At 38.9% G+C, this 27,265-nt stretch overlaps 1 protein-coding gene across 7 annotated transcripts in view; it reads left to right on the top strand.

The window, feature by feature from the left end:
• The window catches only part of ENPP2 (ectonucleotide pyrophosphatase/phosphodiesterase 2), a 71,559-nt gene extending 45,436 nt beyond the window's left edge, over positions 1–26,123 (top strand). For 5 of the 7 annotated variants that reach the window (XM_035317671.1, XM_035317664.1, XM_035317666.1 and 2 more), the window contains 14 exons: positions 3,822–3,933; positions 5,301–5,426; positions 7,918–7,949; positions 8,751–8,878; positions 10,908–10,995; positions 11,168–11,255; positions 12,110–12,282; positions 12,569–12,620; positions 15,272–15,408; positions 15,926–16,061; positions 17,193–17,270; positions 19,794–19,926; positions 20,549–20,705; positions 25,507–26,123. In XM_035317671.1, coding sequence (XP_035173562.1) covers positions 3,822–3,933; positions 5,301–5,426; positions 7,918–7,949; positions 8,751–8,878; positions 10,908–10,995; positions 11,168–11,255; positions 12,110–12,282; positions 12,569–12,620; positions 15,272–15,408; positions 15,926–16,061; positions 17,193–17,270; positions 19,794–19,926; positions 20,549–20,705; positions 25,507–25,677 — 1,611 coding nt within the window. In that variant the 3' untranslated portion in view covers positions 25,678–26,123. The remainder of the gene's footprint in view (positions 1–3,821; positions 3,934–5,300; positions 5,427–7,917; positions 7,950–8,750; positions 8,879–10,907; positions 10,996–11,167; positions 11,256–12,109; positions 12,283–12,568; positions 12,621–15,271; positions 15,409–15,925; positions 16,062–17,192; positions 17,271–19,793; positions 19,927–20,548; positions 20,706–25,506) is intronic. The other 2 variants (XM_035317665.1, XM_035317672.1) reach the window with 1 other exon arrangement.
• The last annotated feature ends 1,142 nt before the right edge of the window (positions 26,124–27,265 follow it).

Here is a 27,265-nt window from a genome sequence, read left to right as displayed (position 1 = left end):
CTGGGAGCTATGTTTTTCTTGTTTCAGATTGTTTGCTTTAGGGAAAGTCATTTTAAAACCTCTTTAAAATCCAGCCATCAGCTGCAGACAACATCAGATGAATCCCTGGGAAGACAATACCAGTGTTGTCAGTCCTTGTGAGCTATTGCAAATTCTGAAATACGTGGTAGCCTCCATAACTTCCCAATGCCTGAGAGCCTGGTGATTATTTGAGACTCTGTCTAGTCATCCTGGTTGTGGAGGCATCCTGAAAATGCGACTCATAAAATCTAAAAGGGAAAGAACTTGTAAATATTGTTTCAGAAATAATTATTTTAAAGGCAGTTTGTGACTTTTGAGGGCAAGGGATTCTTGATTACATGATTTCTGAATGCTAGATTGCAATAGAATTGGTGCGTAAGGCTGTTTTAACAAGACAAAGGTCAAATAGGAATTGCTTTTTTTAGGAAAAAAAAGAGGAAAAACACTATTCTTCAGGATACTGTCTTTCTCCACCTTGGCACTTAGTAATCCGCTGTTACGGGTTATAGACCCTCCATATTTTTCTTTTTGAATTTCAGAATTTTAACTAAATAATTCAAAAACTTAAGGAACCTAAATATTCCTCCTTTAGGCTTCAGACAAAAACCTTGGCACAATCCACTGTATCCTAAAAATACGATACAATACCTCTTCTCAGTACCCATTTTGTGGTGTATTTTTTGACTTGTTGCATGATTGAAATTAAAATAGTTATTTTGAGACAGATTCTGGAAGTGTGAAGGGGCAGACAGGGACACACAGAGCTTCAAGAACATTTAGCACAGATTTACCAGAGAGAAATTATAGCTGTTGTGGATTATATTTCCATTATTCATTGATTTACCTTTCCAAGTTATAGCCATCTGGCATAAAGTATTATAGATAACCTGTAACATTCCTGATGATGTGAGCATAAGCAACTCTTCTCCTTCCCTCCCTCTGTTCCTTTTCTCTAAATGAAAAGTTCATACAAAATTTTTGTCCCTAAAGAAATCTTCCTGATGAGTTAACTTTGAATTTATCAGTATTATTTTGGAAAAACACATCCTGGTGTTACATGATAATTGCCATCACACCTGCCATCATGCCTTCCCAACTCCTTATTCTAGGACCATATTAGATATTCATATATCTTGAAAGGTAAAATGCTTTTCTACAGCTTTCCAGAGTCCTGGTATTAAAATATTGGGTGAAGATAGGTAAATGCAAGAGTTTTGTTTGTTCACAAACAACTCTCTGGAAGTTGCCTCTGAGAAAAAACATGAGCTGTAAGAATGGCACATCAACACAAAAAGTCCTTGCCTGGATATGCCACCTACTGCCAGCCTTAGGTTGCAAAGTTCAGTTGAGGAACAAGTTGAGTGTCATATAGAGTAATAAAAGATAACTGAACTTAAAAAGTGAAGAGAGAATGCAATGGGATGAAGAAATACTGATGAGGGCCATTCTCTGAGCTGCTTTGAACACAGTCAAGGTAGTAAAAATGGCAGAGTGAGAAGAGTTTTTTTTGTGTTTTTCTGTGCAAATCTTGTTTCTTTTAAGAACAGATTTTTTCAGTTATATTGACTTTTTTATAGTTCCAGAAATGTCTCTGCTGACTTAGAGATGAAATTGGGAAAGGGGGTAGCTGAACAAAATTATCATCAATCATGAATCCTTGAAATCTTTGCAAGCCTCCTGACAAAAGTAAACATTGATGGGAAATCCACCTGGATTTCCAGTTTCCCTAAATTAGCTTTGGTTCTGAGTAAAAGTTATATTTCCTTATATGATTGATGTTGTACAAATAGAGTCCCATAAAAATGTAGTTCCCAGTCACTGAAGAATCACAGAATAGCTGAGTTGGAAGGGACCCAGCAAGGATTATCAAGTCCAACTACTGGATCCCCAAAGGACCACCCCCCCAAAAAAATAATAATAATAAAAAAATCAGACCATGTGTCTGAGAGGGTTGTCCAAATGCATCTTGAACTCTGGCAGGCTCAGTGCTGTGACCACTGACCCGGGGAGCCTGTGCCAGTGCCCGACCACCTCTGGGTGCAGAACCTTTCCCTAACCCCCAGCCTGACCCTCCCCTGTCCCAGCTCCATGCCGTTCCCTCGGGTCCTGTCACTGTCCCCAGAGAGCAGAGCTCAGTGCCTGCCCCTCTGCTCCCCTCGTGAGGGAGCTGCAGACCCCATGAGGCCTCCCCTCAGTCTCTTCTCCAGGCTGAACAATCCCAGTGACTTCAGCTCTCCTCATACATCTTCCCCTCTAGATCATTTACCATCTTTGCCCTCATTTGTACACTCTCTAACATTTTAATATCTTTCTTACACTGTGGCACCCAAGGCTGCACACAGTACTCAAGGTGAGGCTGCACCAGTGCAGAGCTGAGTGGGCCAATCCCTTCCCTTGACTGGCTAGCAATGTTGTTCTTGGTGCACCCCAGGAATTTCCCCTTAGTTGAGAGTGAGAAAATGCTGAAAGAGGCAATTTTCTTGTAGCCATTTTTTCTTTAATTTTTCTCCCCAAACTTGAAATGTTTCATCATTCTAACAAAACTAACTACTTAGACTTTCCTAAATTAAAATACTTCAAAAATGTACCCCTTGTTTGAACGTCTTACATTTTATAGTAACTGTTCCCCCTGTTCCCATCATGACTCTATCTCCCATGAACTGCTTCTCTGTGTATTTACAGTGCCACGTGGGAGATGACATTTTCTGTCTCGTCTTATATACTATCAGATTCATCTGACATCAATCCCTTAATGACTCAGGCAGAGAGAGAATTTCTGAACTATCTCTTTCTGGGTCATCTTTTCTTCTCTGAAAAATCTGCCAAAATCGATTTTTTTCTGATGCAAAATCTGTTAACATTCTGTTTTTCACTGGGGGAGGATATTTTGCTCTTCATACTTAGACCAGCTAAATCAAACAGACAAGTGAGGAGGAAGTCGGTGTACTGTGATGAGAAGTGTTTTCATCTCAAAACCAGAACAAAGTCCGAGTCCTCTGCCCAAAGTCTTATGTTAAAACATTTCCCTTCTCTGTACCGTAGGGTAAAAATGTCTAATTTTCTTAAACCTAAAACCTCAATCCTGCAAGTGTGTCTTGGTGTTTACTTTTTTTCTTTCTTTCTTTTTTCTTGTTTTAATGTATAAGTAGCTTAACTGAGGAAATCACAGTACTGTATCTGTGTCATCTGAGGCCTGCTGAAAATTTTGCCAAAACTGTCATTTGAGATTTTGGAAACTGTTGACTTTGAAGTTGAAGATTGCTCCCTCGGAGCCCCATGTGCTACTCAAGTGACTTGCATGTCGTCATCCTAGTATCAGATGTCTTTTGAAGTGAATTTCATTAAGTAATTTGGGATACAAATCCCAAGTCCAAAACTTCGTTTCATGTTCATGTCCTGACTAAACCATTCACATAAAATAGCCACTTACAAGGAGTTATTTATCTCTAAGAAACAAACTGAACCCCAGTCTCACATATATTCTTCTAATATCTATAAAAATCATTTTGTATCATTTTACCAAATGTACATATGTTCATGGGAAGCCTAGGATCAGCCATAAAGATCTTCTGCTGTCTTGTGAAAGCACCTCAGCAGTACTTTCTCATGATGCAGTCATGGTATGGATATAGGAATGGAAATGGTACAATAACTGTAGGGGAAACAGCTCAGCCAAGGCTTTGCCTCTTGACCTGGATGTTGTCCCATCAGAGATTTGCCAAAGGACCTTTACTTGTAGAAGGGGGGAGCATTTCAATGGCAATTAACATTTTTGTTTTCATTTCTGCATATTTGTACAGATGATGGTAAATCCCCTGAGAGAGATTGACAAGACAGTCGGACAGTTAATGGATGGACTGAAACAGCTGAAACTACATCGCTGTGTCAATGTCATATTTGTTGGCGATCATGGTAAAATAAAAAAATTATACAAATGCTTGAGCAATATAGCTGTATATATTATAGGGCTTTAAATGAAAGTTCCATTTAAGATATTTTATGCCTTTTTTTTCTAGGAGTTTAAGTACCAAAACATAGCCAGTTAGTGTTGACAGACAACTCCACTTTGTTAATTATAATCGGAGGACAATTCTCTTTTGTATCAGGTATCTGAGTATTTATATCTCTAGAATTTTTAAAAACCTGGCATTTCTAATATCACATCCAAGCATAGCTCTCCTTGCATTTATTGGAAGGCCATACTGTGCCTAGAATAGTATTTTTGCCAGTTTTTATAGAAAAAAAAATAATTGGTAGCATTGTTCTCTTTTTCATGAGGAGAGGAGTAGAACTTTAGAGTAAGACATTTCCATGGCAATTAGTGGGACAAGTTATCCTACTAGGAGAAGACTGTAATATATGTAAGGGGCTGTGTTCAGCTTGGATGGAAAATGTCATCAAAATAATGACAGAAGGAGGAAAAACAGCTAAAAGATATATCAGGTTCACATGGAGAATCACCAAAAAGCAGATACATTATTTTTAGGTCTCATTCTTTGGAAATTGGAAGAAGCTTTGTAATGAGAAGAAATAGTAAATATTATCAAAGACAATGTTTTATTAAGGAAAATTGTGACCATGTTTGAGATAAACCTGTTTTTGCATAACATTTCAGCAATGCTATTAGAAGTCTCAGACTAATCACACTTTTGTAAGGAGTACTGTTCTGTTTAGGACATTGTTTATGAAGTCTCACAAGAACCTCTAAATTAGCAATAAAAGGGACCGTGCCTCCCTTCTGGCTGTGGGGGGAGAAGGATAAGGACCGGAAGAATTTCCAGGGGAGGTGGTTCTGTGCTGAGAACTGACTGTGACTGGCAACACATTCCTCCCCACCACAAACAACTGTAGAAGAGAATTGTTTATCTGAGTCTGCCTTAGAACAGACCACCAACAGACAATACCTTTTGTGTGCAACTTCTCTTAAAATCCTTTGTTTAAAAAAATCAACAACCCCAAAGTAGTACACTAAACCAGAAACAGACTTTGATTTTTCCATGAGCTTGGTTTGGAGATGTGTCAGTGCACACATGGTGTATGTGGTGCCTGTTACTACAATGTTGAGTCTGGTATTTCTCTTGTGTAAGCAAGTGCTAAAAGCACCCCTAGTTTGGCTTCTACCAGTGTCTGATGTTGGAATTAGATGACTGGAAAGAACAAGAATAAGATTTGTCACCCAAAAGAAAAGAATACACAGTCTGTTTGGTGTTTCTTTCTGTGCTGTTTTGGAAAACATGTTTATTTTCAAGCTAGATTAAATTTGCATTTTCCTTCTGCAGGAATGGAAGACACTACTTGTGAAAGAACTGAATTTTTAAGCAACTATCTGACTAACGTGGAAGATATCATTTTGCTGCCAGGATCTTTAGGGCGAATTCGCCCTAGGTCTAGCAATAACCTAAAGTGTAAGTTAATTTAACTGTACTTTTTATGTCCTGAGAACTAGGCTCCATCCCTTCCTTGGGATGATGTTTTCCAAAGGTTGTAAATTTGCAGTGTGTTGGCAGGACATTCAAAGGGAAGCTCACTGAGGACTGTCTGTTCACACAACCCACAGTGTTCGAGCTGTGTCAAGTGGATGGCTGAAATGTTCAGGGTTAGAAATCACTTATTATTTTGGTAAGGAGAAGTAGACATCTTGAAGCCAGTTTCAGACAGCAGCCTACATGTCTTCAGAATTTTATTTATGCACTTCTCCTCTGTCAATAAAAAAGAGGCTGGAGGGAGCTTAGTACCACATGGACTGGATATAAGAACAGTGTCTGATACCTTTTCTGAGCTAATGGAAAAAAAGTGAATTGTTAATTTTGAATTCAGTAGCTTCTTCATGTTTTTGGCATAGATGAAGAACAGAACAGGTTACTAAATAGCAACAGACTGGGGATGTTGAAGGATATAAGGGGAACTGTAGTGTGTGCATTCAGATCCTATGGAAATTGTAAAGCTGTCTGGTTTTTGTACCATGCTGTTAGAAACAAACCCTGCTGTGATGTTTGAGATTAGTTGATCTTCAGTGAGAGTGTTCAGGACTCAGACAGGAGTGAAGCTTAGCTCTGTGATTTAAGGCAATACTGATCCAGCTGCCTGCCCCCCATGGCTTTTCTGAGGACCACTACCTCCAAGGCAGCAGTGCCAGGACAGGGTTCTCTCACGACCACTCTGGTTCAGTGTACTGGCACAATCCTGGCTTTGTCAGCAGTTTAACTACTGATCAAACAGTGAAATTCATAAACCAAACATAATTGCCTATGTTGTTGCAAAGTATGTTACAAGCGTGGTAACTTTTGTTAGAGGGGAAGATCAGATATCTGGGACAACCAATTGGCCTCTTATAGCAATTCAGATATACCTAGGCTGAGGACAGATGTCACAAAAAAATTGGTCTTTGAAGATTAAAGATTTCTAGAATGGTAGCAGAAATCATAAGAATGTGGTAAAACTTTAAGATCGTGATTTATTTATTTTACTAGAAAGTATTATTTTCTGTGTATTTATGCTCTAAGAATAGGGGATGAGTGTATAAAGATCTGTTGAAAATAGTGTGTACATTGATACAACTTACTAGACTAGCGTAAAGACTGAATTCCTGCTCTTCAGTGTGCTAAAACTTATATTTCAATTCCTCTAAGAAGATTTTTTGAAGATTTTTCTATCCTTGAATTCCAAAATTGCTGGGCAAAATTAGCTTTCTTTGGAGGATGAATTGCCTTATGTTCCAGAAAGATCAGCTAGTCTAAGTGATCTCCAGTTCATACTTAGGTTTTCCTGCAAAACCATTTTCCTCTTCTGGCTTCTTTCCACAGCTTCCTACCTGAATTAAATAAACTGTACATAGAAGAAAGAAGCACATTTTTTAATTTTAGATCTGAGGTTTACCACTGTTAATTAGCAAATCACCATCTTTTTTATTATTTTTCCGTTGTTCTTCCATAATACTGTGTCCAGACCTGCAGATACACGTCTCCAATGGATAAGCGTGTAGCTAGTATTTTGTATTTTAGGATTCAGTAGAACTCATTTTAAACTCAGCAACATCATGCCTTCAGCAACCAAAACAATAAGAGTTAAGCAAAAGATTTTTCTCTTACTAAGATATTCACCATGCCCCTTTTTTTTTTTTTTTTTTTTTCTCTCTCTCTGAGTTTGGAGCTTTCTGCATTTTTTATGTCCCTTTCACAGTTCAAAGATGTTTCCTGCATATTTTACTGTGGCTTTCACTTACTCTGTAGTAGACTATGAACTGTGTGAAATGCTAAGAGACAAAATCTACAGCATGTATGTCTTATTGTTTTTACGGGAGCGTGTTGTTGCATTCAGTTGTGCTTTCAAAATCTTTCAGTGAAAGTCTTTGAGGATGATGTATTTTAAAGTAAAGTAATCATAAGACTTGAAATGATATGAGGAGACTACGTGACTACTGCAAGGTGTAAATCTGCAGTGCTGATTTCCCCTGTTGTATAAAGCAGGCTGTATAAAGCACCCGTCCCCAGGGGTGTTTAAGGAAAGGCTGGACGTGGTGCTTAGGCACATGGTTTAGTGGGTGACATTGGTGGTAGGGTGATGGTTGGACCAGATGATCTTAAAGGTCTTTTCCAACCTTTATGATTCTATGTTTTCAGAAAATAGAATAAATGTTCAGCTAAGGCCCAAATCATCAAGCAGTGAGCAACATTACCTGAGAAACCAAAATACCATTAAGTAAAGGAGAACAGGTTAAACTTAGCTCGTATTCAGGATATCCCATCCTATGTATACGCTGTACTTTTTTAGTAAAGATCAACAAATGTTCATGAGGAACCATTCTGTAAAAATATATTCTTACCTTGTGATTTCTTCTGCAAATTACTTGGTTTTATATATTTGTTTTCTTTTTGTTTGTTTGTTTTTGCCTAACAGATGACCCTAAAGTGATTGTTGCCAACCTTACAGTAAGTATTTAGCACTGCTCACTTCATATCTTAATTTGAGCCATTATTCAGCATTACCTCCTCACTTTTCAGGCAGGAAAACCAACCATTAACATGAATAAAGAGTTTTAAATGGTGCCCTTCATGAGTACAGATTAATGCTTGTCATAAATTCCACTGTTTGCTGCTGAAGTCGCTTTTATAACCTTTTTGGGCAGTGCAGAGCCAGAATCTCCCTGATCATTTTGACTCCCTGAATTGAGTCTATTTATTCATTCCTTCAGAAATGGAAAGTAATCTTTTAGGGTAAATATTTTACTAGCACTTTGAAGATGCTGAAGAAGTTCATTTGATAGCCTTCAACCATAACCTTGCTCTTAATGGAAAAAAGAAAGTATTTAAAATGAAAGCTGATTAAAAAAATAATAATAATAAATCAAATTTACTAACCAGGCTGCTTTAAATATATCTGCAGACTAGGTGTATTTTCAGCATTCAGCTTTCCTATAAAATTTAATCTTTGGTCCAATTAGAATAAAATTCTTCATCTACGAGTTAAGTAAGCACGATGTTTTGTTTTGCATGATGCTTTCAAAAAGAGTGTCATGAAAATGAAGTTTTCCAAAATCTTTGAATGACCCCCTGTGCCCTGGTCTTATGTAAATATTGCACAGAAAGGGCTGGGCTGTGTACTCTAGATGTACACATTGTTTTCAAGACATCATCAATAATGTGCTTAACAGCTTGGTTCCTGTAGTTCAAGGTTTTGTGTGCCTCTGAGCTAACTGACAGCAGGGTTGTCTGTAACCATTTCTTTTTCAGTGCAGAAAGCCAGACCAGCACTTTAAGCCATACTTGAAACATCACCTTCCTAAACGCTTGCACTACGCTTACAACCGACGAATTGAGGATGTGCATTTACTGGTGGATCGCAAGTGGCATGTGGCAAGGTAGACTTTGCTTTCAGCCTGATTTTTCAGCCTTTCTTTCTGAGGAAGCAAGACACCTGGGACTGCTCTGTCTGTCAGCATCCTGCTCCTGCCACCTGGGAACAAGAGGAGTTTTGAACTCCTGGTGAGGTTCAGACATATTAGGTGTAGGATCGCAGAACACAAAATTTTAAAAATTAAAAGTTTGGGAAAATATGTAGTTTGATAAAAGAGAGAAACCCAGATTAGTTTATCCAAACAACAGTGTGTTTTTTTGACCAATTAGCTCACATATAAGAGCTGAAAGTTTATATATATATATATATATATATATATATATAAAGTGAAAACTTATTAAAGCCAGGAAGTGGGGAATATGGGAGGAAGGGGAAGGCATTATGAGACCAGGGGAGGTCAGGGAGCAAGGGGTCGAGTGGATGAACTGTGTAACTGGAAAGAAAATAGAGACATTGGCAGAGTGGATGAAAGCTTGGGAACATGTGGAAGGGTATTACAGGACTGGTGCTGAAATGCCTGTAGCATATTGTGTTGTGAAACAAATCCACAGCAAACCAGGATGCTTTAGCTCAGAGCAAGCCCTATTTTGGCCTGGTCTTCATGATGTGCCTCTGAATTTACAGTTATAACACACAGGCAATTTTTAATACTCTTAGTTAAAAACTGTTTGAGAAAAACAAGTTGGCACTTACATGTATGGAGTGAACAGTAGAGGAAGAGCCTTTATTTACAAATTGCACAGCCCTTTCTGTGTTAATATATATTATTTTTCTTGCTTTCATCCCTTGATGTGTGTATTACAGTATAGGAATGGCTGGGCCTTAATGTGTGAAGCTGACTCAGTGGTTCTTGGAAGATGACACAGATTTTGGCTTATGGTATTCTGTTATGAGCTTTAAATTATGGTACTTTTCTTTGCCTGTATAGCTGCCAGGCAAACATACGGTGTGTTGTAAGTGCCTTTTGACATCTGTGCTTATCTTCCTGTGAATTATGCAAGGATCACTCTGCTGAAGCAGTGAATGAGAAATCCCAATTGTTTTCTTGCATAACTCCACTAGCTAGTTGGCCGCTTGCCTTGTACAGTTTCTGTAGCTGGGGTTCATGTACATTTCAAAGAAGTAGCCTGTGTTTTAGGCCTATAACATATTTTAATTTTAAGAATTTTACTGGAACTGATGGAGTGGAAGTGGAGGGTCCAGGCTGATTTGCATTTATTTTTATTAATCACCTCAGACTTATTATTTTGCATATTCATTAGATGTTCAAAAATCTTGTTCACCAATAATCTATTTGTTAATGTAAATGTAATTCATTGTATATTCACAGGCAGGAAAATGGTTGTTATTGACCCAATTTCTGTAATTCTAGTAATTTCCTAGGCCAAAACCAAACTTTGGCAGAGCATCTTTTCAATACTGATGAAGAAATTAACTTGTAGCGTAATTGTGTCCACTGCATGGATTGCATATACATGGCCTTCATAAAACTGAATGCAAAAAAGTATTCGGGAACAAGCTGATAATTATCATTTCTATGCTACAATACTTTTATTTTCCATATATTTTGTAAAATAGGAGTCAGCAACAAGCTGATAATTATTACCATTGCTATGATATAGCACTTATTTTCCTATATATTTTTCTTCATTACAATCTTTCCCTTCTTTTCCCTCCAACTTTTTGTATTGGGTTGAAGGTCTCAAAAGTGCTCTATTGGCTTTTTGCAAACTGGGGGAACACGATCTGAAATACTTCCACACTGTAGGAGATGGTGTTATATGCGAAAGTTTTGCAAAAAAAAATTCCTTACCAGCTATTTACTTATCTATGAATAAGATTTGGCTCTTAGGTTTGCATCCCTGTATAGTGGGAGCAGTGGGGTTGTCAATAAGCCTGCAGTCTCCAGGACTGCAATATAGGAAAGATGAGCAATGCCTTGAAACCTTATCCCTCCTGTCCCCAAAGTACGTTGTCTGGTCAGCCACCACACCTTCACCTTTGAGAGAATTACTAATACTTTTTCAATTTAGGAAAGCTGTGGATGTATACAAGAAACCAACAGGAAAATGTTTCTTCCATGGAGACCATGGCTATGACAATAAGATAAACAGCATGCAGGTAAGGACAATGCACTAACCTTTATGGAAGTGTCATTAAGGCAGAAGAAATCTGTTTTTTGCTGTTGTTGTTGTTTTTTTTTTTTGTTTGTTTGTTTGTTTTTAAATGTCAATATTCAATGAAAAAAAAACCTACCTTTAATGCTTTTTGTATTTTTTCTCTCTCTTTAAAGACTGTCTTTATTGGTTACGGACCTACATTCAAATACAAGACCAAAGTACCTCCTTTTGAAAACATTGAACTTTACAATGTCATGTGTGGTAAGCTACCTGCTTGAGCAGTTATAAGAGAAACATGCTGCTTTACCCAAGAGGGCTTGTTTAGGCACCTGTGAGCTCATGCCCTTACTCCCTCCCAGAGTCCCTTCCCAAATGCTTCTCTTTTGGCCTGGGAGGCTGAAGGCTTTTCTCAGGGGCTTTGGTTTGCTCTGCTCTAGCAGATGGTTGATAAAGGGTATTAACATAGTTTTGCTGCACACAGCTTGGCAGAGATCAAATATGCACCACTACTCTGTGTGGTGTCCACACTTCATTAGTCTAGGAAGGAAGCTTCTGCACCTGCATGTCTCAGGTGCTTTCTGTGACACCTCCTGGTATGACTGTTTCTTAAACTCTTACTGTAGCCTTGAAGTAGAATCTGATGCTGTATACAGACATTCAGTATAACCTTTTCTTTAATAATGATTTTCCAAGGGAGTGAGTCTTCCTAGCTGAAGGTATAATTATTTTTTTCCCAAATATGAAATAACTAAAAGGTAGTTGTTCCTTATCTATAAAGCAGGTGACTTATAACAGTGTTCCAGGTGGTTGATGTAAGGTCACCACATTGACGGTAGGCTTGTTTTGGAAACTGCAGGAGTAGTTATAATAAAACCGTTTTCCAGTGTTTTCATGCAAATTAACCTTCTTGTCGTAAAGGCTACCATACTGTTCAGGCAGGATTTACAATTTTATGATTTAGACAAAAGATTAGCATTTTTATTACATTCAAAGCATTCATTAGCAGGTTATGGATGTAAACAGTATTGCAAATAAATGTCTTAGCTAAGTAGAGATACTGCTGAATACATGTTTGCAATCTAACCGTCATTAATTTGCTGTTTGTGTTTTCATAGATCTTCTTGGATTAAAGCCTGCTCCTAATAACGGCACCCATGGGAGTTTAAATCACCTGCTGAGAGCCAATGTTTACAAACCCACTGTGCCAGATGAAGTTGCTAAACCACTTTACCCTGTAGCTCTACCTTCTGCATCAGATTTTGATATAGGATGTACATGTGATGATAAGGTAGGTGTTTAGGATCTGCTGATACTCCGACTACTAGCCATAAATGTCTAGTAAAGTTTATAGCCATTACAGCTGTTTCAAGAGAGTTCAAGCTGCAAAAATTCCCCAGATCCTTCCTGTGAAACCTTCTGTGCCCTTTTGGAATAATTATTGCTTCTTGGAAAACAGGAAACAAGAAAATTGTCCGTGTTTTATAGTGCTAGTTTTGTTTTGCTAGATGCCTAGTAAAACAAGATGTCAGAATGCTCCAGTGACCTTAATCTTTTTCCTTTTTTCTCTTCTTGAGAAGAACAAGTTGGATGAACTCAATAAGCGCTTTCATGTCAAGGGAACTGAAGGTAAGAGCCTGGTGCCTCAGTTAATAAAAGCTATTTTTGTTTTCTTTTGCAAGTTAGTTTGCATCACTGATACCAGACAAAATCCTGTTTTAAGTAGTGTAGTAAACCAGCTTTTCAAATAACTGTCAAAAGAGCATACAGACTTGGACAAAATTAAGATCACATGAAGAAGTGCATGCTATCTTTTTCTGTACCCAGAACTAAAGAATTCCTCAAAGTGAGATTAATTTTAGTTCTTCTTTTCCATCACCATTAGGAGGTTTAATGTCTGCTGTGGAAGCAGAGAAATGAAGAAAGGAGAGGGAATATAAGGCAATGCTCCATTCAACCACAAGCAATAGATGGGATAAAAGGCATAGACCAAATCTGCACACTGTGGTTTACCAGTGTTCATGAGGCTTAGGTTTCACCAGGTCATTGGTGCAGCTGCTTTGACAATCCCTGACTGGCTCTGTAATGCTTGGTTTTAGGGTGCAGGTTATCCCCTGAACTATTGGCAAACAAGTGTGCAAATGCTCTGCCGGTTCAGGGATGCTCCATGCAGTTTTTTCCCTCACCAGTGTTCAGGTTTCTCCCAGGAGAAAGCATCCTCTGCTCTTCTGGACACTGGCTCCTGTGCTCTTGATGCTGTATGCCAGCATTGACGTTCATTCATCTGCACTCTCAGCCATGTCAGGTCTGTGATCCAACTTAAATGTAGCAATAACAATTTACAGCATTTCCCTTATCATAACAATTTATATTTCTTCTTGTCCAACTGAGAGAATTCTGAAACTTTCAGTTTAGACTTGAGTTTAGACTGAAGTTTAGAACTGAGGTACTTCAAATCAGGCTACTCAGATGAATACTAAAAAAAATAAAAAAATAAAAAAAAAATCCTAACAAAGCTACTTACTCAGTTTTACTTCTGTGAACAGACAATCCAGCCTGTCCCTTAGTTTCTACAGGTCAAATTATTCCTTTTGTGAGTAAATTGCCTTTTTCCAGCTTTCATCTTGTTAAACTGATTTTTCCAATTACCAATGAGTTACTCCCCTCTCTAGCTATTTCTGGCATCAGAAAAAAAAAAAAAAAAAATGCTGTTTACTCCTAGATATCTCAACATCTCTATTTTGCTTTAGATTCATATGCTCCTTCACTTCAGTATTATAAAAATAGTACTTTTATTTTAAGAATTAAGCATATAAATAAAATTCAGTTGCTTGTTTGCTTGTTCATAAATTGTCTGTTAAGTGGAATTAGGTTCCCTTTATGTAAACAAGAAATGCAAGTTATTTTGTTATATTTTATGACAGGCTTTAGCACATGTTCATGGACATTCCTGTGTTTAGCTGGTAATTCCCTTCTTTTGTATTGGGAACCAAGCATATTTACCTGTTGTTATGCACATGCAGCAGGAAGAGATTCCTTCAGGTTCTCTTGAATAAAGGAAGTTTATCATCTTTGTCCTTAGACAAGGCTTTTCCTACCTCTCTTTTTTTGTGTCCTATAAAAATATTCTCTATTTGGACTCAAAGACTAATGAAACATGCCCTTTTCTTTCAGGTTAAATACCTATCTATGAACAGTGGTTAGGCTGTTTACCTTGTTTTTATGTTTTGATTTCCAAAAGCAAGCCAAACGTGGATGCCAAATGATTATCAAAATCAATGAATCATGCAGCACAGCGCAAGATTAGCCAGGAAATTTATTTTTCTTTTATCTCATTTAATGATTTTTTTGTGTGTCTTTTTGTAAGCAAAACTTATCAGAGGTATCTAGTGACATTTAACCATAACATATCACCACAACAGAAGAAAAGCAAATCGTGCAAAGTCAGAGGTGTCTTTCTGTAGCCAGAGCTAGGAAAAAAATGGATTTTAGTTTGTTTGTTTTTCTTTAATATTACTGTCAGAAAATAGCACATTCCTCTTCAGAATATCATCTATATTAGTCAAGTGGAAAAAAATACTGTTTTAGTGAGTGGACACCTCTGTCTTCCTTTTGTCAGGGACTTTGTGTTTTACAGAAAACATAGGGATGATGGAAAGTCAGGAAAAGAGAGGCAGAGAGTGATAGCATAGGGGTTGATTTAAAGAAACAAAATGTGCTTTTTGCCTCGTGTGATTGAGATGTGGGCATAAACATCCTTATGGAGTGTCCCGTGTTTGGAGAACCATCTTTTTTCCATGCTATGTTCCCAACAAGTTTTCAAGTGCAGAAAAGACTTGTAAACAAAGTGGGTTTTGAGCCTGGAAGGGGGATCCCAACCAAAACTGTTGAAGAACAACGGCTCTCTCTGTTACAGGATTTTCTTAGTAGTTTTTCAGGGTCAGTATACTGTTGAGGACTGTTGTAAAATCACCATGTGTTGGAAAGCCAACTGTTCTAGTCCTCAACCTCCTTTTTTTTCTCTTCTTCTTCTTTACTCTGAGGGTGGTGAGGCACTGGCACAGGTTGTCCAGAGAAGCTGTGGATGCCCCATCCCTGGAGGTGTTCAAGGCCAGGTTGGATGGGGCTTTGGGCAACCTGGTCTGGTGGGAGGTGTCCCTGCCCATGGCAGGGGTTGGAACTGGATGATCTTTAAGGTCCTTTTCAGCCAAAACCGTTATAGAATTCTATCTTCATGGTTTTGATAGATAAATTTAAAAGTAAATTCTTCTGATCTATAGAGAAACATCTTCTGTACGGGCGCCCAGCAGTGCTGTACCGCACAAAGTACAACATCTTGCACCACCATGACTTTGAAAGTGGCTACAGCGAAACATTCCTGATGCCTCTCTGGACATCCTACACTATTTCCAAACAGGTCAGTGCTCTCTTCACTCTTGGAACTTGCTTAAAATAATCTTTGGAAGTCTGTTTGTTATCTGTATTCTTAAAATTGTAAAATAGTCCTTCCTCAAGTAGATTTTCCCACTAGAAATTATTCCAAATACCACTGAAAATAATGTTCCTTTTCCTTTTCTATCTTTCTTTAGGAGAAAAGAGTTTTAAAACAGAATGTTTGAATATTGCTTTTCTTGATTTCATTTTTTTCTAAGTTTTTATTTTTTTATTTTTTTTTTCTCAATGGGGATTTGTTTTCCCAATTTATTTTAATCAGCTACTTCATTTGGATTACTTCCCATGGTGATTTCTGCTGCCTGAAGGGAGGAACTGCCCTCCTGGTAGAGGAACAAGACTTGGTTTTACGGCCAGGGCGCATCATTGTTCTCCACACAATGCCTTCAATCTCATCTGTAGACTATAAGAAATCATTTTCTTTTAGCTATAAGTGCTGGAGTTACCTTTCTTGTCTCTCCTACATGCAATTTTCAATGCAGGCGGAGGTATCTGGTGTCCCGGAGCACCTGGTCAGCTGTGTGAGGCCTGACCTCCGCATTTCTCCAGGAAACAGCCAGAGCTGCCTGGCCTACAGAGGTGACAAACAGCTCTCCTACGGCTTCCTCTTCCCTCCTCGTAAGTTCCAATAGCAAGTATACAGAATTTAAGGACTCAAAGGTCACTTTTATGCATCACTCTTTATTTTATTTGTATTTTTTAAAACCTAGAGATTTTGTAATTTTCTGTTTTGTTAGAGAAAACCATAAGTATGAATAAAACCACCAGATGTGAAGGGACTAAGGTTTTGTTTTGTTTTTGAGATTGTTGGGAAAGAGCATAGGTAGAACATAGGTAGAATGGTCTGATTTCCCACCTTTCTGGGGTGGTTCCTTCCTCCATGATGCCTTTTCCTCAGACTACCTTCTTTTGCACCAGCATCACATATGGGATGGAAATATTATTCTTTCTGCACATCTTTAGGACCAAGGGCTCAGTGCCACAAGTTGCTATCATGGCTGTGGTTTCTCACCTTCATGAGACTGGAGAGATACTCCAAACTGGTGCTCAGCTTCATGCACAAAAACAATAAAATGTTGCACTTTGGTTAATAAAAATAAACATGAAGGAAGAATTACAGAGTAGGAGCACAGGCTAGAGTAAGACAGTAAGACTTCAAAAGTTGGTCCTGTAATGTCAGTGGGCATATACTGGCTTATATGAGCTGGGAATATGAGCTGGGACAGTTTGAAATTTTGACTTTAAACAACAGAAGGATAAATATATTTAATTTATAAATCCATATTAGACTGTTGCATGCTGTAAAATAAATAATTAAAATCTACCATCCCACAGAAACAGTTCTAGTAGAAAACCTGTGTGAAAGAATATCCTGAAATCTCCTGGTGCAGTTGCATTTGTTCAGTCTCAGATAAACAGCCTTTTGGATTTAGGAAATGTTCATGGGACACAACTTTACTATCTCACAGTTGTGAATGTCATTGCTCTGCCTTCCTTATTCAGTGGCTAAAATATTTTAGAATGGATTTCTGATGTGGAATTACTGGTGCAGGAGGCCTGCTCAGACCTAGAAGATAATCCCACAGTCCTCTATCTACAAATCGTGCCTGTTTTGTGAAAGCACACAGAGCCGCTCTGACTGGTTCAGTGACAGTATTCTTTAGATTACTCTCTGAAACAACTTTTGAAAATGTTTCTATGTTCTTTGAATTCTGACATTTCATCTCATTAGTATTTTTCTGTTTTCAGAATTAAGTTCCTCTGCAGAAGCAAAATATGATGCTTTTCTGATAACAAATATCATTCCAATGTATCCTGCTTTCAAAAGTAAGTACAATTTTCACAGCTTTACTTCTTTTTTCTCCCAAGCTTGTAACAATAAATAAATAAATAAAAAAGTCTTGCACTACGAATTGATTTGAAGGGAGAAGTTTAAAACATAAATCCCAGTCACCTGTAGACAGCAGATAATACACGTGGGAAGCTGTATAGTTGTAGGTTTAGGCAGACAAACAAACAGAAGAAAAGCTTAAGGTTTAAGAAAGGTTTATTTTCCTTGGTGCTGGGCTGAGATAATAGCACAGACATGGTCAGTTCTGTAGTTCAGCAATTTTGCTGAAGTGCCTAAGTAAATCATTTTGTACAAAACCATTCAGATTTCCTTATTTGTAGCCCCAGTTAGTGCAGAAAGTACTAAAACTGCTTTCACTTCTCAGTTGGGGTAGTCTGGGAGTGTACACTTAGCATGTTAAGGGACAAGTGGCATCTGGATCACTTTTGATTTTTCTATACCTACCCTTAGAGGTAGACCAAGAGTGTTTACTACCTTTAGAGAAAAAGGAAGAGGAAACCAATTTATGGAAAATGAGGAGTGATTTAAAACCAGCTGAAATTTTCAGCCCTGCTAGGATACAGTATTAACGTTCCTTTTGTCTGCGCATCTCTTTTCTCTCTAGTGTTGCCAAGAGGTAGAAAACCATCAGGCTATTCTGGTGGCATTTTTGGCTTGGCAGGAATTGGGAAGCCTTGGAAGAAACTCAAGAGCCTGTTCTTGTGAGATTTCCAATGCAGATTTTAGGCCAGAGAGGTTTGGATAAACATCAAAGCCTATGGGAGGCTTTTTATTTTTAACCAAAGAAGAGTACTTTTAACTGAAAAACCTCTGAGTAGGAACAAGTGGTAATGTTTGCTGGAAATCTGAGCAAAGGCACTTAACTGATTACAGAGTGCAAAATTATTGGGGGTTTCCCACTCTCAAATCACTTCATAAAAATGCTTTTTATGCAAAGTCTAAGCAAATTATGTGAGATGTTAATCACAGGAGAATGACCTACCACCAGTTGCTCATTTTATCTAGTGGCCTCCACAAGAAGGTGAAGGATCCCATGAGAACAAATGTGGTATCTTATATAATTCCCAGGGAATTATGAACTAATAATACCTGTGTGCAGGTTGCAGGACAGGGAGCTCAGACCGTTCTTTATACAGAGCTTTTTCACAGCAGAGGGAATATGGGGTGGCAGTTTTATTCTGTGCTGGTTTTGGTGGCAGTGCTGGCTGTAGAGTCCTTCTTCTCTGCATTTATTTATTTATTTTTAATTCTATGTTCACCCCCCAACCCAGGCAATAATACTGTATCCATCTTTTCTGTAGTGAGTCTGGCTTAAGCAGTTCCCACTTTGCTGGAGCTGCAGGATCATGCCCTGGGGCTGTCCCCAATTTCCACTGGCATTGTTGTCTATGTGGCTGCAGCTGGAAACCAACCAGGGAACTGATTCTGCTGGAAAACTCAAAGAAAAAGCTTTCCTTTGAGGCTATTTTGATGGTTAAGGCTGAGGCAGTGGAGGAGCGAGCAGCTGGAGGAGAGAGACAAACAAGTGGTTACCACAGCTGAGTTAGACCACTGCTTGTGGGTGCCTCTGCGCCAGCCTGAGCAGGGAGCTTGTGTGGCACTGAATAGTCTCAGGCCAAAGCGTGCTGGATTTTCCTGAGGCTGGTGTTGCTGTCAGTTCTGGGGAACCACAAACTTAAAAGGCTGGGCTGGCAAGGCAAAGGTTAACTATATACAAGTTTGAGATGCTTTGTTTGCACACGCTTCTGTTAGTGTTAAAATAAAAAGGAAAAAAATAAAAAAGGAAGGAAAACTGTGATGTAACTGGAGATCCCAGTGTGTGTCCTATCTCTGTAAACATCTTACCTTGTTAAGGTTGAGAAGGTTGCGGTGGGAGAAAGTGTCATGTTCTTCCCAAAAGTTGTGGTTAAAATTCCCTGCTAGGCAAGCCTCTGCTTTAATGAAATGCCATGCCGTAATACGGTCATCCTAGCCTGAACCTGATTTTAAAGTTAGACTTTTTGTGTCCAAGGAGAATTGAACAGAAATAATAGGACCTCTGTATTTCTCTGTCATTTAAAGTATTTGGCTTTTGATTTTAATCATGGTGCTATTTCCTATTAAACAAAACACAAAGGAAATGTTTACAGGGATATCAAAAGTGTGTGAATAGTTGTTTCTACTACTGGTGAAGGAACAGCAAGCTCTCTGTGCAATGTCTAGGGCAATGCCAGCCTTAGAATGGTACTGTGCATTTCCTTTATCACTAGCTGGGCAAAACAAAACAAAACAAAACAACAACAAAAAAAACAACAGAGAACAAAGACATCTGAATAGGCTTTATTGACCCAAACTGTATGAAGCTGCAGTAAATCTGTAAAGCTCAGTCTTTGATTTCCCCTATCATTGTGTGATGACATCCAACGGATTTTTATCTTGAAAAACTTATAAATAATCTTGACATGTTTTGGTTTATCCAAATGTTAGAGGTATATTTATGTTTTTTGTTCCCCCTACAGAGGTATGGAACTATTTCCAAAGGGTTTTGGTGAAGAGATATGCCACTGAACGGAACGGAGTCAATGTTATAAGTGGACCAATCTTTGACTATGACTATGATGGTCTACATGACACACCTGACAAAATCAAACAGTAAGAGTTTGCATTTAAATTGGTTTGCTGTTGTTTCTCCTACTGATGACTTCATTTTAAACACTTATTCTTTCCACATCGTTTGATTTTTGGGGAGGAGATGTAAATTTCTGGCTCTTTCTAAAAGTGATTGTTCATTAAGACTGAATGCCCTTGTAGGTAGGACAGGGATAAAATCAAGAAAATGGCAATTCAGCACGTAGCTTTTCACCTTGACTTTGGAATGAAGTGTTTATTCATCTTTGAGATTAAGAAGATTTATGTTCCAAATCTGTTTTCTTTAAAATTCTCTAAGAACTTAAGAGTTGGCAGCTGGGTACCAGAGCATGCCATAGTACTATTGAGTTAGATACTTAAGTCTTTTGTTAATTCAGTAAAGCTTTCTCTCTATTTCCCTGAGCTGAAGAAGCCTTTCAGAATTTCCATGTGGTCTTTCTGTGGCACACTATCAAAACATGAGCTAACTGAAATGCTCGTTTTCATATAGAGCTCAGGAATCAAACACATCTCAACAAAGTACATGTTTCCTCACACATAGGGAAGGAAAAACCACACTGTTTGTGTAATCCTTTTTCTAAACAGATTTGTCCTTTGTGTATAAATGTTTGCTTTACTTCCCCAGGTTTGTGGAAGGCAGTGCCATCCCTGTTCCTACTCATTACTATGCCATCATAACCAGCTGCTTAGATTTCACTCAGCCAGCTGACAAGTGTGATGGACCACTCTCTGTTCTCTCGTATATTCTTCCCCACCGGCCTGACAATGATGAGAGCTGCAATGTAAGTTCTGTTGCCTTGCTGTAGCCCAACGGTGAATAGTCCCTAGGATATCTGAAACCCCATTCTTGTTAGATGCTAGTGCTCACTGATGTCTTAAATGAAAGCACAGGGTAGTGACTCTATTGTCACATTCAACTCACTAGACAAGAGCACTCCTCTATGACAAATAGAGGTGTCAGAGAAAACGTGGAACTACTACTGAACCTAAAATTGTCTGGAAGAACTGACATACGGTAGGTTGGCAGTAAACAACCTGTGGGCTTCTATATTTTGTCAGACACTGTCAGAATAACCTCAGAGCAGGTTGGGAAGGGCTGTGTGCATAGATGTAATGTCCTGGCAGCCAGCCTGATGTTTTTATGGAGGTCTATTTCCATACGCAGGTACAATATTATCTGTCTACTGTGGCAGTCTGGGTGCATCAGACAGCATGATTACATCCAACCCACACAGTGTTAAAACTATACACTAAAACCTGCTGAAGGTAGAGTGCCAGCAGCTCTTGCTGTTTCCAGCCCATGTCTTGATTCCAGGGAAAAATTTGGATTCTCTTTATCAGAGATCAGAGTTGACCAGACACCCTCCTTGTTCCTTTCCTATCATCTTTTAGGATGAAAAATCTTACAGTGTAGAAATCTTGGTGAGGTACAAAGGCTTCGATTTGGTCAGAGCTGCCAAAAGCAATGCAAACAGTCTGTAGCTGACTGTGTGGCAGGAGAGCCAGTCGGGTCCCCATGGGCTCCAGCACTCTGCAAGGACAGCAGTGCTCCCAGGCAGCTGTATTTAGACTTGTCCTTCCGCCTGAACTTGTTCTCCCATTACACAGCTGTGCGGATTCCTGCACACAGACGCCTCACTATAGGCTGCCAGGAGTCTGTTTCCTGAATGAACACATTAATGTTATGAATTTTGTATTGGCACAAAAAGTTAAGACTCCTATTAACTGGTTAAGACCAGCTACAAGCAGAAATAGTCATTCCAACTCTGTACACAATTCACCTGGAACACTGTTTCTTTCTCATTCATCAAACATCGCCTGCTTTCAGGTCACTCTTTTCAAAACCACGCTTTTGGAGCAGTACCTCTCTCTCTTGAGCAGTTCTGGCTTCCTTCTATTTAGACTCTTAGCTGCTTTGGGCAGAGATGTCTTCTACCAGAAGGCTCAGAAGGAAGGTCCTAAATATATTTCATTGTGCCTTTTTTTTTTTTTTTTTTTCCTGGATTGCCTTCATCTGAATCAAGGTCTAGTTGGTGATCTGGAAGTTACTGTCTGGCAGTTATCAGTCCTTGTATTTATTCTGCTCATGTGATATTTTTTCTTCCCTATATTGTGTCATTGTGCTTTTAAGTTGGTGATTTTCATTTATTTATTTATTTATTTTATGAAATGCATAAAATAATGGCCAATTTTACTCTTTGATTTCCTGTATTCCAACTCAGGCTTCTTTTCTCTGTAGGTCATGCTAGTTATTGTATTTGTATTTACTGTTCTGGGTGCAACAGCAGTGCATCTAAAAGGTCATTAATGGATATCGCTCTATGCTTGACATAGTAAAGAAGCACTCCAAAAATATTTAAATTTAGCTCTTGAGCGAAAATTTGGTTAGGTAAAATTTTGTCATTCTAATAGAGTTTCAGGCTTACTTTTGCACATGGTATTCCATCTGATTTATTCAAAGAAGTGACTGTGTAAAACCTCACGTAGTTCACGGATAAAATGCATGGGATAATATCAGAATTTTCCCTAAACCTCTCCACAGCTTTCTTTTAAGATGTGAAGAAATATTAGCTTTCCCCTGCTCTGCTCTTGTTGCACACACTTTCTTCACATGGCCGTTGGAGAACACCACTACTCCTCTCATTAGAATTTGTTCCATCTCCAAACTATGTTTATTCATGGTGAGGTTATACCCATTTCTTCTTGTGTCAACATTTTTCTATGGCTTAAATAGCCCTTCACAGGTCTTCTTTGGGATTTACCCCTGCTGATGATTTATGTTGATTCTCAAGGCATATATTTTTCTCTATTCATGGGTGACCCAGGACCTTTTTTGCTCTTCTTGTAAGAGAGAATGATCATTTCAGTAGCCTTCCTGTGTATCTGTTCCAGCCTGATTTTTTTTTTTTTTTTTTTTGGGGGGGGGGGCGAGGGGGGGTGTTCATGAATGAGATAAAGTATTCCAGCTGAGATCTCAAAATGCACATGTTTTTCTTTCTATTTCACACAACTCCTCTGATACTATCTAGGATTTTATTTTTCCATAGATGTATTATAATGGTGGCTCACAATATCCTGTAATAAACCAGCATACCCAGGACCAATTCTTCTATCTGCTGTTTCACATGAAAAACTCCCAGTGTAGCAGAAATTCTTGCCACCAGTGTGGATAACCCAATTTCACACCTTACCAGGGATTCCCCCATCTGCATCCTGTAGTATGGCATTCCAGTCTTCCTCTGCACTGACAAGAGCTTCCAATTGTTTTTTAGTAGCAAACTAAACAATTGTTTTTTAGTAGCAAACTAAACCTGCTGGAAGCTTCCTGCAGGCCGCTGTTTCCTTTTCACCAGAACCTTTGCATTTCTCTTTCAATGACCAAGGTCCTCAACCGCCTATCCACACTCTAGTCATCTTTAGCTTTCCAGCTAACAACTTGATATTCAGAGAAATGGATATCACAGCAGTTCTTTTCTCTGGAATATCTGGTACCTTTTCAAATGGATTTTAGGTTAGCTCTACATTTTATTGCATATTACTATGTATCTCCATGTTCTCAATAGTTATTTTTTCCTTCTAAGACCTACTGTAGTACTGAGGTGAGACTAACAAGCACCAATGGAGAAAACCATATCATTTTCAATCTGCACACTTAATTTGTTGTTCCTCAGTAATAAAATACCATGTTAGCTGATCACTGTGCTTAGAATCCTTGCTGTTGGACATGTCATTTCATGGGCCAGTTATGAAATGCAAGAAATAAAAATTGACCAGTTTTTGAAATAAAATCAGACCAGGTGACTGATCTTCTAAGCTCATGCAAATGCTGTGTTCCTGGACTTGGTTTAAAACCATCCTCACAATCCTGTGATTTATTCACATTGCAGTTCTTTTGCATACTCTTAGGACTTGTACTCATGTTTGAATGACTGAGCTTTGAAGCAATGGGACTTTCCTCTGAGCTCTATCAAATGCAGGTTTCCTGTGCAAGAGGAAGTCTTGAAGACAAGAGAAATGTCACAGTTATTGCATTTGACCTTGTTGAGGCTAATTTAAAGACCAGCAATGTGATCGGTTTAACTGGGGATTTCCTGTGGCCACATGATGCCACACGGTGTTCCTGGAGCATGGTGTCACAGGCTGTGAAGAATGTTCCCTTCTTTTCCCTTTTAATCTACATCTCTGTTTTCATGCTCCAGACATGGTTTGGGGCCTCAGATTGCTACCAGCATGTAGAGGAAAGTGGTTTTGGAACTGAAAAGCTTCAAAACAGACAAGTGTTGACTGGGTCATGGATGTTTGCTTTAGAGCAGCTGGTTGTGACTTAACTGGTACTTCATGTTCTCTCTCTGCAAATGATCAGCCTCACCCGCCTGGCCTTTACAGAGTGACCCACAGCCTGGTCTGTGGTACATCTACTGCTTTGGGTAGGTTCTGGCATGACTGGCTTAGTCTTAATCGGCGGGAAGATTGTTTTGAAGGAGAACCTCCTCTGAGACAGTCAGAGATTTATTTCAGGAGCAAGCCCAGAAAGAAGGATTTTATCAGTGAGATTTCCAGGTACACAGGGTCCAAATGTCCCATGGTACAACCCCTCCATTTCTAGTGTGTGTCCCCAGCTGTGGTACAGATATACCAGCCTGCGAGGCCAGCGGGGGAAAAGTCCTGTTTGCTCAGTGCTTTTCCCATGTCTGCTCACCACCAAGCAGTCCCCAGGGTTGGCTGGGACATGTCACCGGGTTGGTTCAACTCAAACAGCCTGTAACTGCAGGGTTTTGCAGGGCTGTTTTTTCTGATTTTTTTTAGTGAGCTAAATTAGGTTGTGGATGGCTCCAACACATGCTGGAGCTGGCACAAGGTGTGCAGCAGGGAGCTGGTGCGGTGGCTCCCTGTGTCTCTTGGAGCAGTTCCCTAAGGGAGATTACACTCACGCAACCCAACCCTGTCACTCTGGCAGCTACACACCTTCCTGATTGTTTTTCATATTGGGAAACGATTAGTGAAAGTTTTTTTTTTTTTTTTTCCTTCTTCTATCAATAATAATATATATGTTTTATTAACAGGATTGTACAGCTACCAATGTGAGCCAAAATCCCAACTATGTAATAAATCATAAAGGTCTACTAACAGTAAGGCAGAAGGATTAAAATAGTACTGTTAGATGATGGTCAGATGAGAATATATTTAGGGGTATGGTTCAAAGGTAAGCAGCCTAGAGTTTGGGCTTTGGTGATGCAGAACAACTGGTCAATATGGAGCTCCTTCTGTGATATAGAAAAGTATAACTTTCTTAAAGAATACGGCTGTTCTTCTGAGACGCCTGCAACACAGGAGCAGCTTTTCCCAGATTACTATGGTCCTTGTCTTCCTCCGTCTTAATTGGTTCCCAAAATATAACTTCATCTTTCATGTGAAGTTTCAAATGTTTTATTTGAACTCATTTACCTGAGTTGTTCTTGAATAGGTTACAGAGATTGTTCAAATGGACCTGATGTTTAGAAAACTTTGCATTCCTTTCAGAGTTGATTTGTGACATAGCATGTTATAAATTTTTTTTTTTTTTTTTTTTTTTTCCCATTTCAGAGCATGGAGGATGAATCGAAGTGGGTTGAAGATCTTCTTAAGATGCACACTGCGCGGGTGCGTGACATCGAGCAGCTCACAAGCTTGGACTTCTTCCGAAAGACCAGTCGCAGCTACACAGAAATCCTCTCCCTAAAGACATACCTGCATACGTTTGAAAGTGAAATTTAGCTTTCTAACCTTACTCAGTGCATCCTTTTATCAACTGGTGTATATTTTTATATTGTTTTTATATTTATTAATTTGAAACCAGGACATTAAAAATATTAGTATTTTAATCCTGTATCAAATCTTAAATATTAAACCCTTGTGTCATTTGTTTTGTTTCTCTAATGTTTAATATAGGTATGTCTCTTGGTTTATTTAGTAGCGCTTGTAATACTGCAGCTTAAGTCCTTACTCCAAGCTTTTAAGTGGTGCTGCAGGATTTGATACGTGAATCAAGGAAATATTAATTTCCCATGCTCCTTTACCACACTTGTAGTCCTGTACTTTGTATCAAAATACTGAACATGTAAAATTACATTCATTTACTGATGACTATGTGACAGACATATTTAAACCCTATAGACAAATAGCATCTTAAATATAATAAACCACACATTCAGTTTTTTTAATGTCTTTTGATTTCCTTTCACAGGGACATTCAGAGGGACTTGTTAACAGCTGAGTGCTGCCAGATCTTTCACATTCACCCTTCTCAAGAGCTTAGGTTTTCTGGTAAGAGTAATGACAGGAGCCCAGGTGCCCTGCCCGGGTAGTCAGCAGTGAGAGCATAAAGCAGACATCTGCAGTACTATTTACTGGTTAGGTTTTGCTGTAGGAGCAGAAATGGAAGAGGAGGTAGGTTGGTGTCACAAGCTCACCAGGAGTACCCCACACTTGGGGCCACTTGGTCGTGCTCTGGGGCTGTGTGGAGGGCACGAACTAACAACATCCATCTGCTGTTATCCATCAGGCTGTGTCACATCCCTCCTCACCCACTGGGCTGATTCCTGGGAATCCCTCCTCTGTTCTTAGTTTTGGCTTCAAGAGAAGCTGAGATAAGGTCAATGTAGAAGCATTGCCAAAAGCCCAGCAATGGGCTGTTAACTAGGAGAAGAAAACCTGATTTTCTGTATATAATTCTAATGGTCAGAATGTGCAGAGTTTTCCCCTAATCTGAGGCTGAGTCCAAGTCCTAATGCCCACCACCATTCCCAAAGGAACCTTCTTGGCCTGATTGCACATATGTAACTTCTGGTAATGTGACCCCTATGCAGTGCATGTGATTTACATCCATCTACTGGTCAAGCAGTTGGTTACTTCTGTGCAGATGCAGTCTCATAATCGTGGCAGGCCCTTACACATCACTGATGGCACAATCCCAAACTAAAGGAAAAGATGCTAGATAATGGCCTGATTGAGCTTGGACAGTTTTTCTACAAAGCATATAGTATGGAGCATTAGAGTTTGTGTAGTTAGAAGATGTAAAAGATAAATTATTGTGTACAATGCTTGTTGAAGAATTTGGAAAAACAAGGCTGAACCAACTGCTGACTTTATTACAAAGCCATCATTTGGGGTTGCAGAGTTATCTTTCTATTCCAGAGTGGTTTGCATCTGTTTTCTCTTTGAGGGCTGGCTGCAAATGTAGGAGGGAAGTGTGAAGGGGTGGAAAACATCTTAGCCATGTACACGGATGAGTAGTCAGGTCTCTTAAGTAAAATTTATCTGCCACAATTTTAGCAACTTATATCCTTGTAGCATCCATCTAATA

This window comes from Oxyura jamaicensis, chromosome 2, assembly GCF_011077185.1.
Source record: "Oxyura jamaicensis isolate SHBP4307 breed ruddy duck chromosome 2, BPBGC_Ojam_1.0, whole genome shotgun sequence".
In the NCBI taxonomy this organism is placed as follows: domain Eukaryota; kingdom Metazoa; phylum Chordata; class Aves; order Anseriformes; family Anatidae; genus Oxyura; species Oxyura jamaicensis.
Note: the sequence above shows the minus strand (reverse complement) of the source record. Positions and strands in the feature narration are given on the sequence as shown.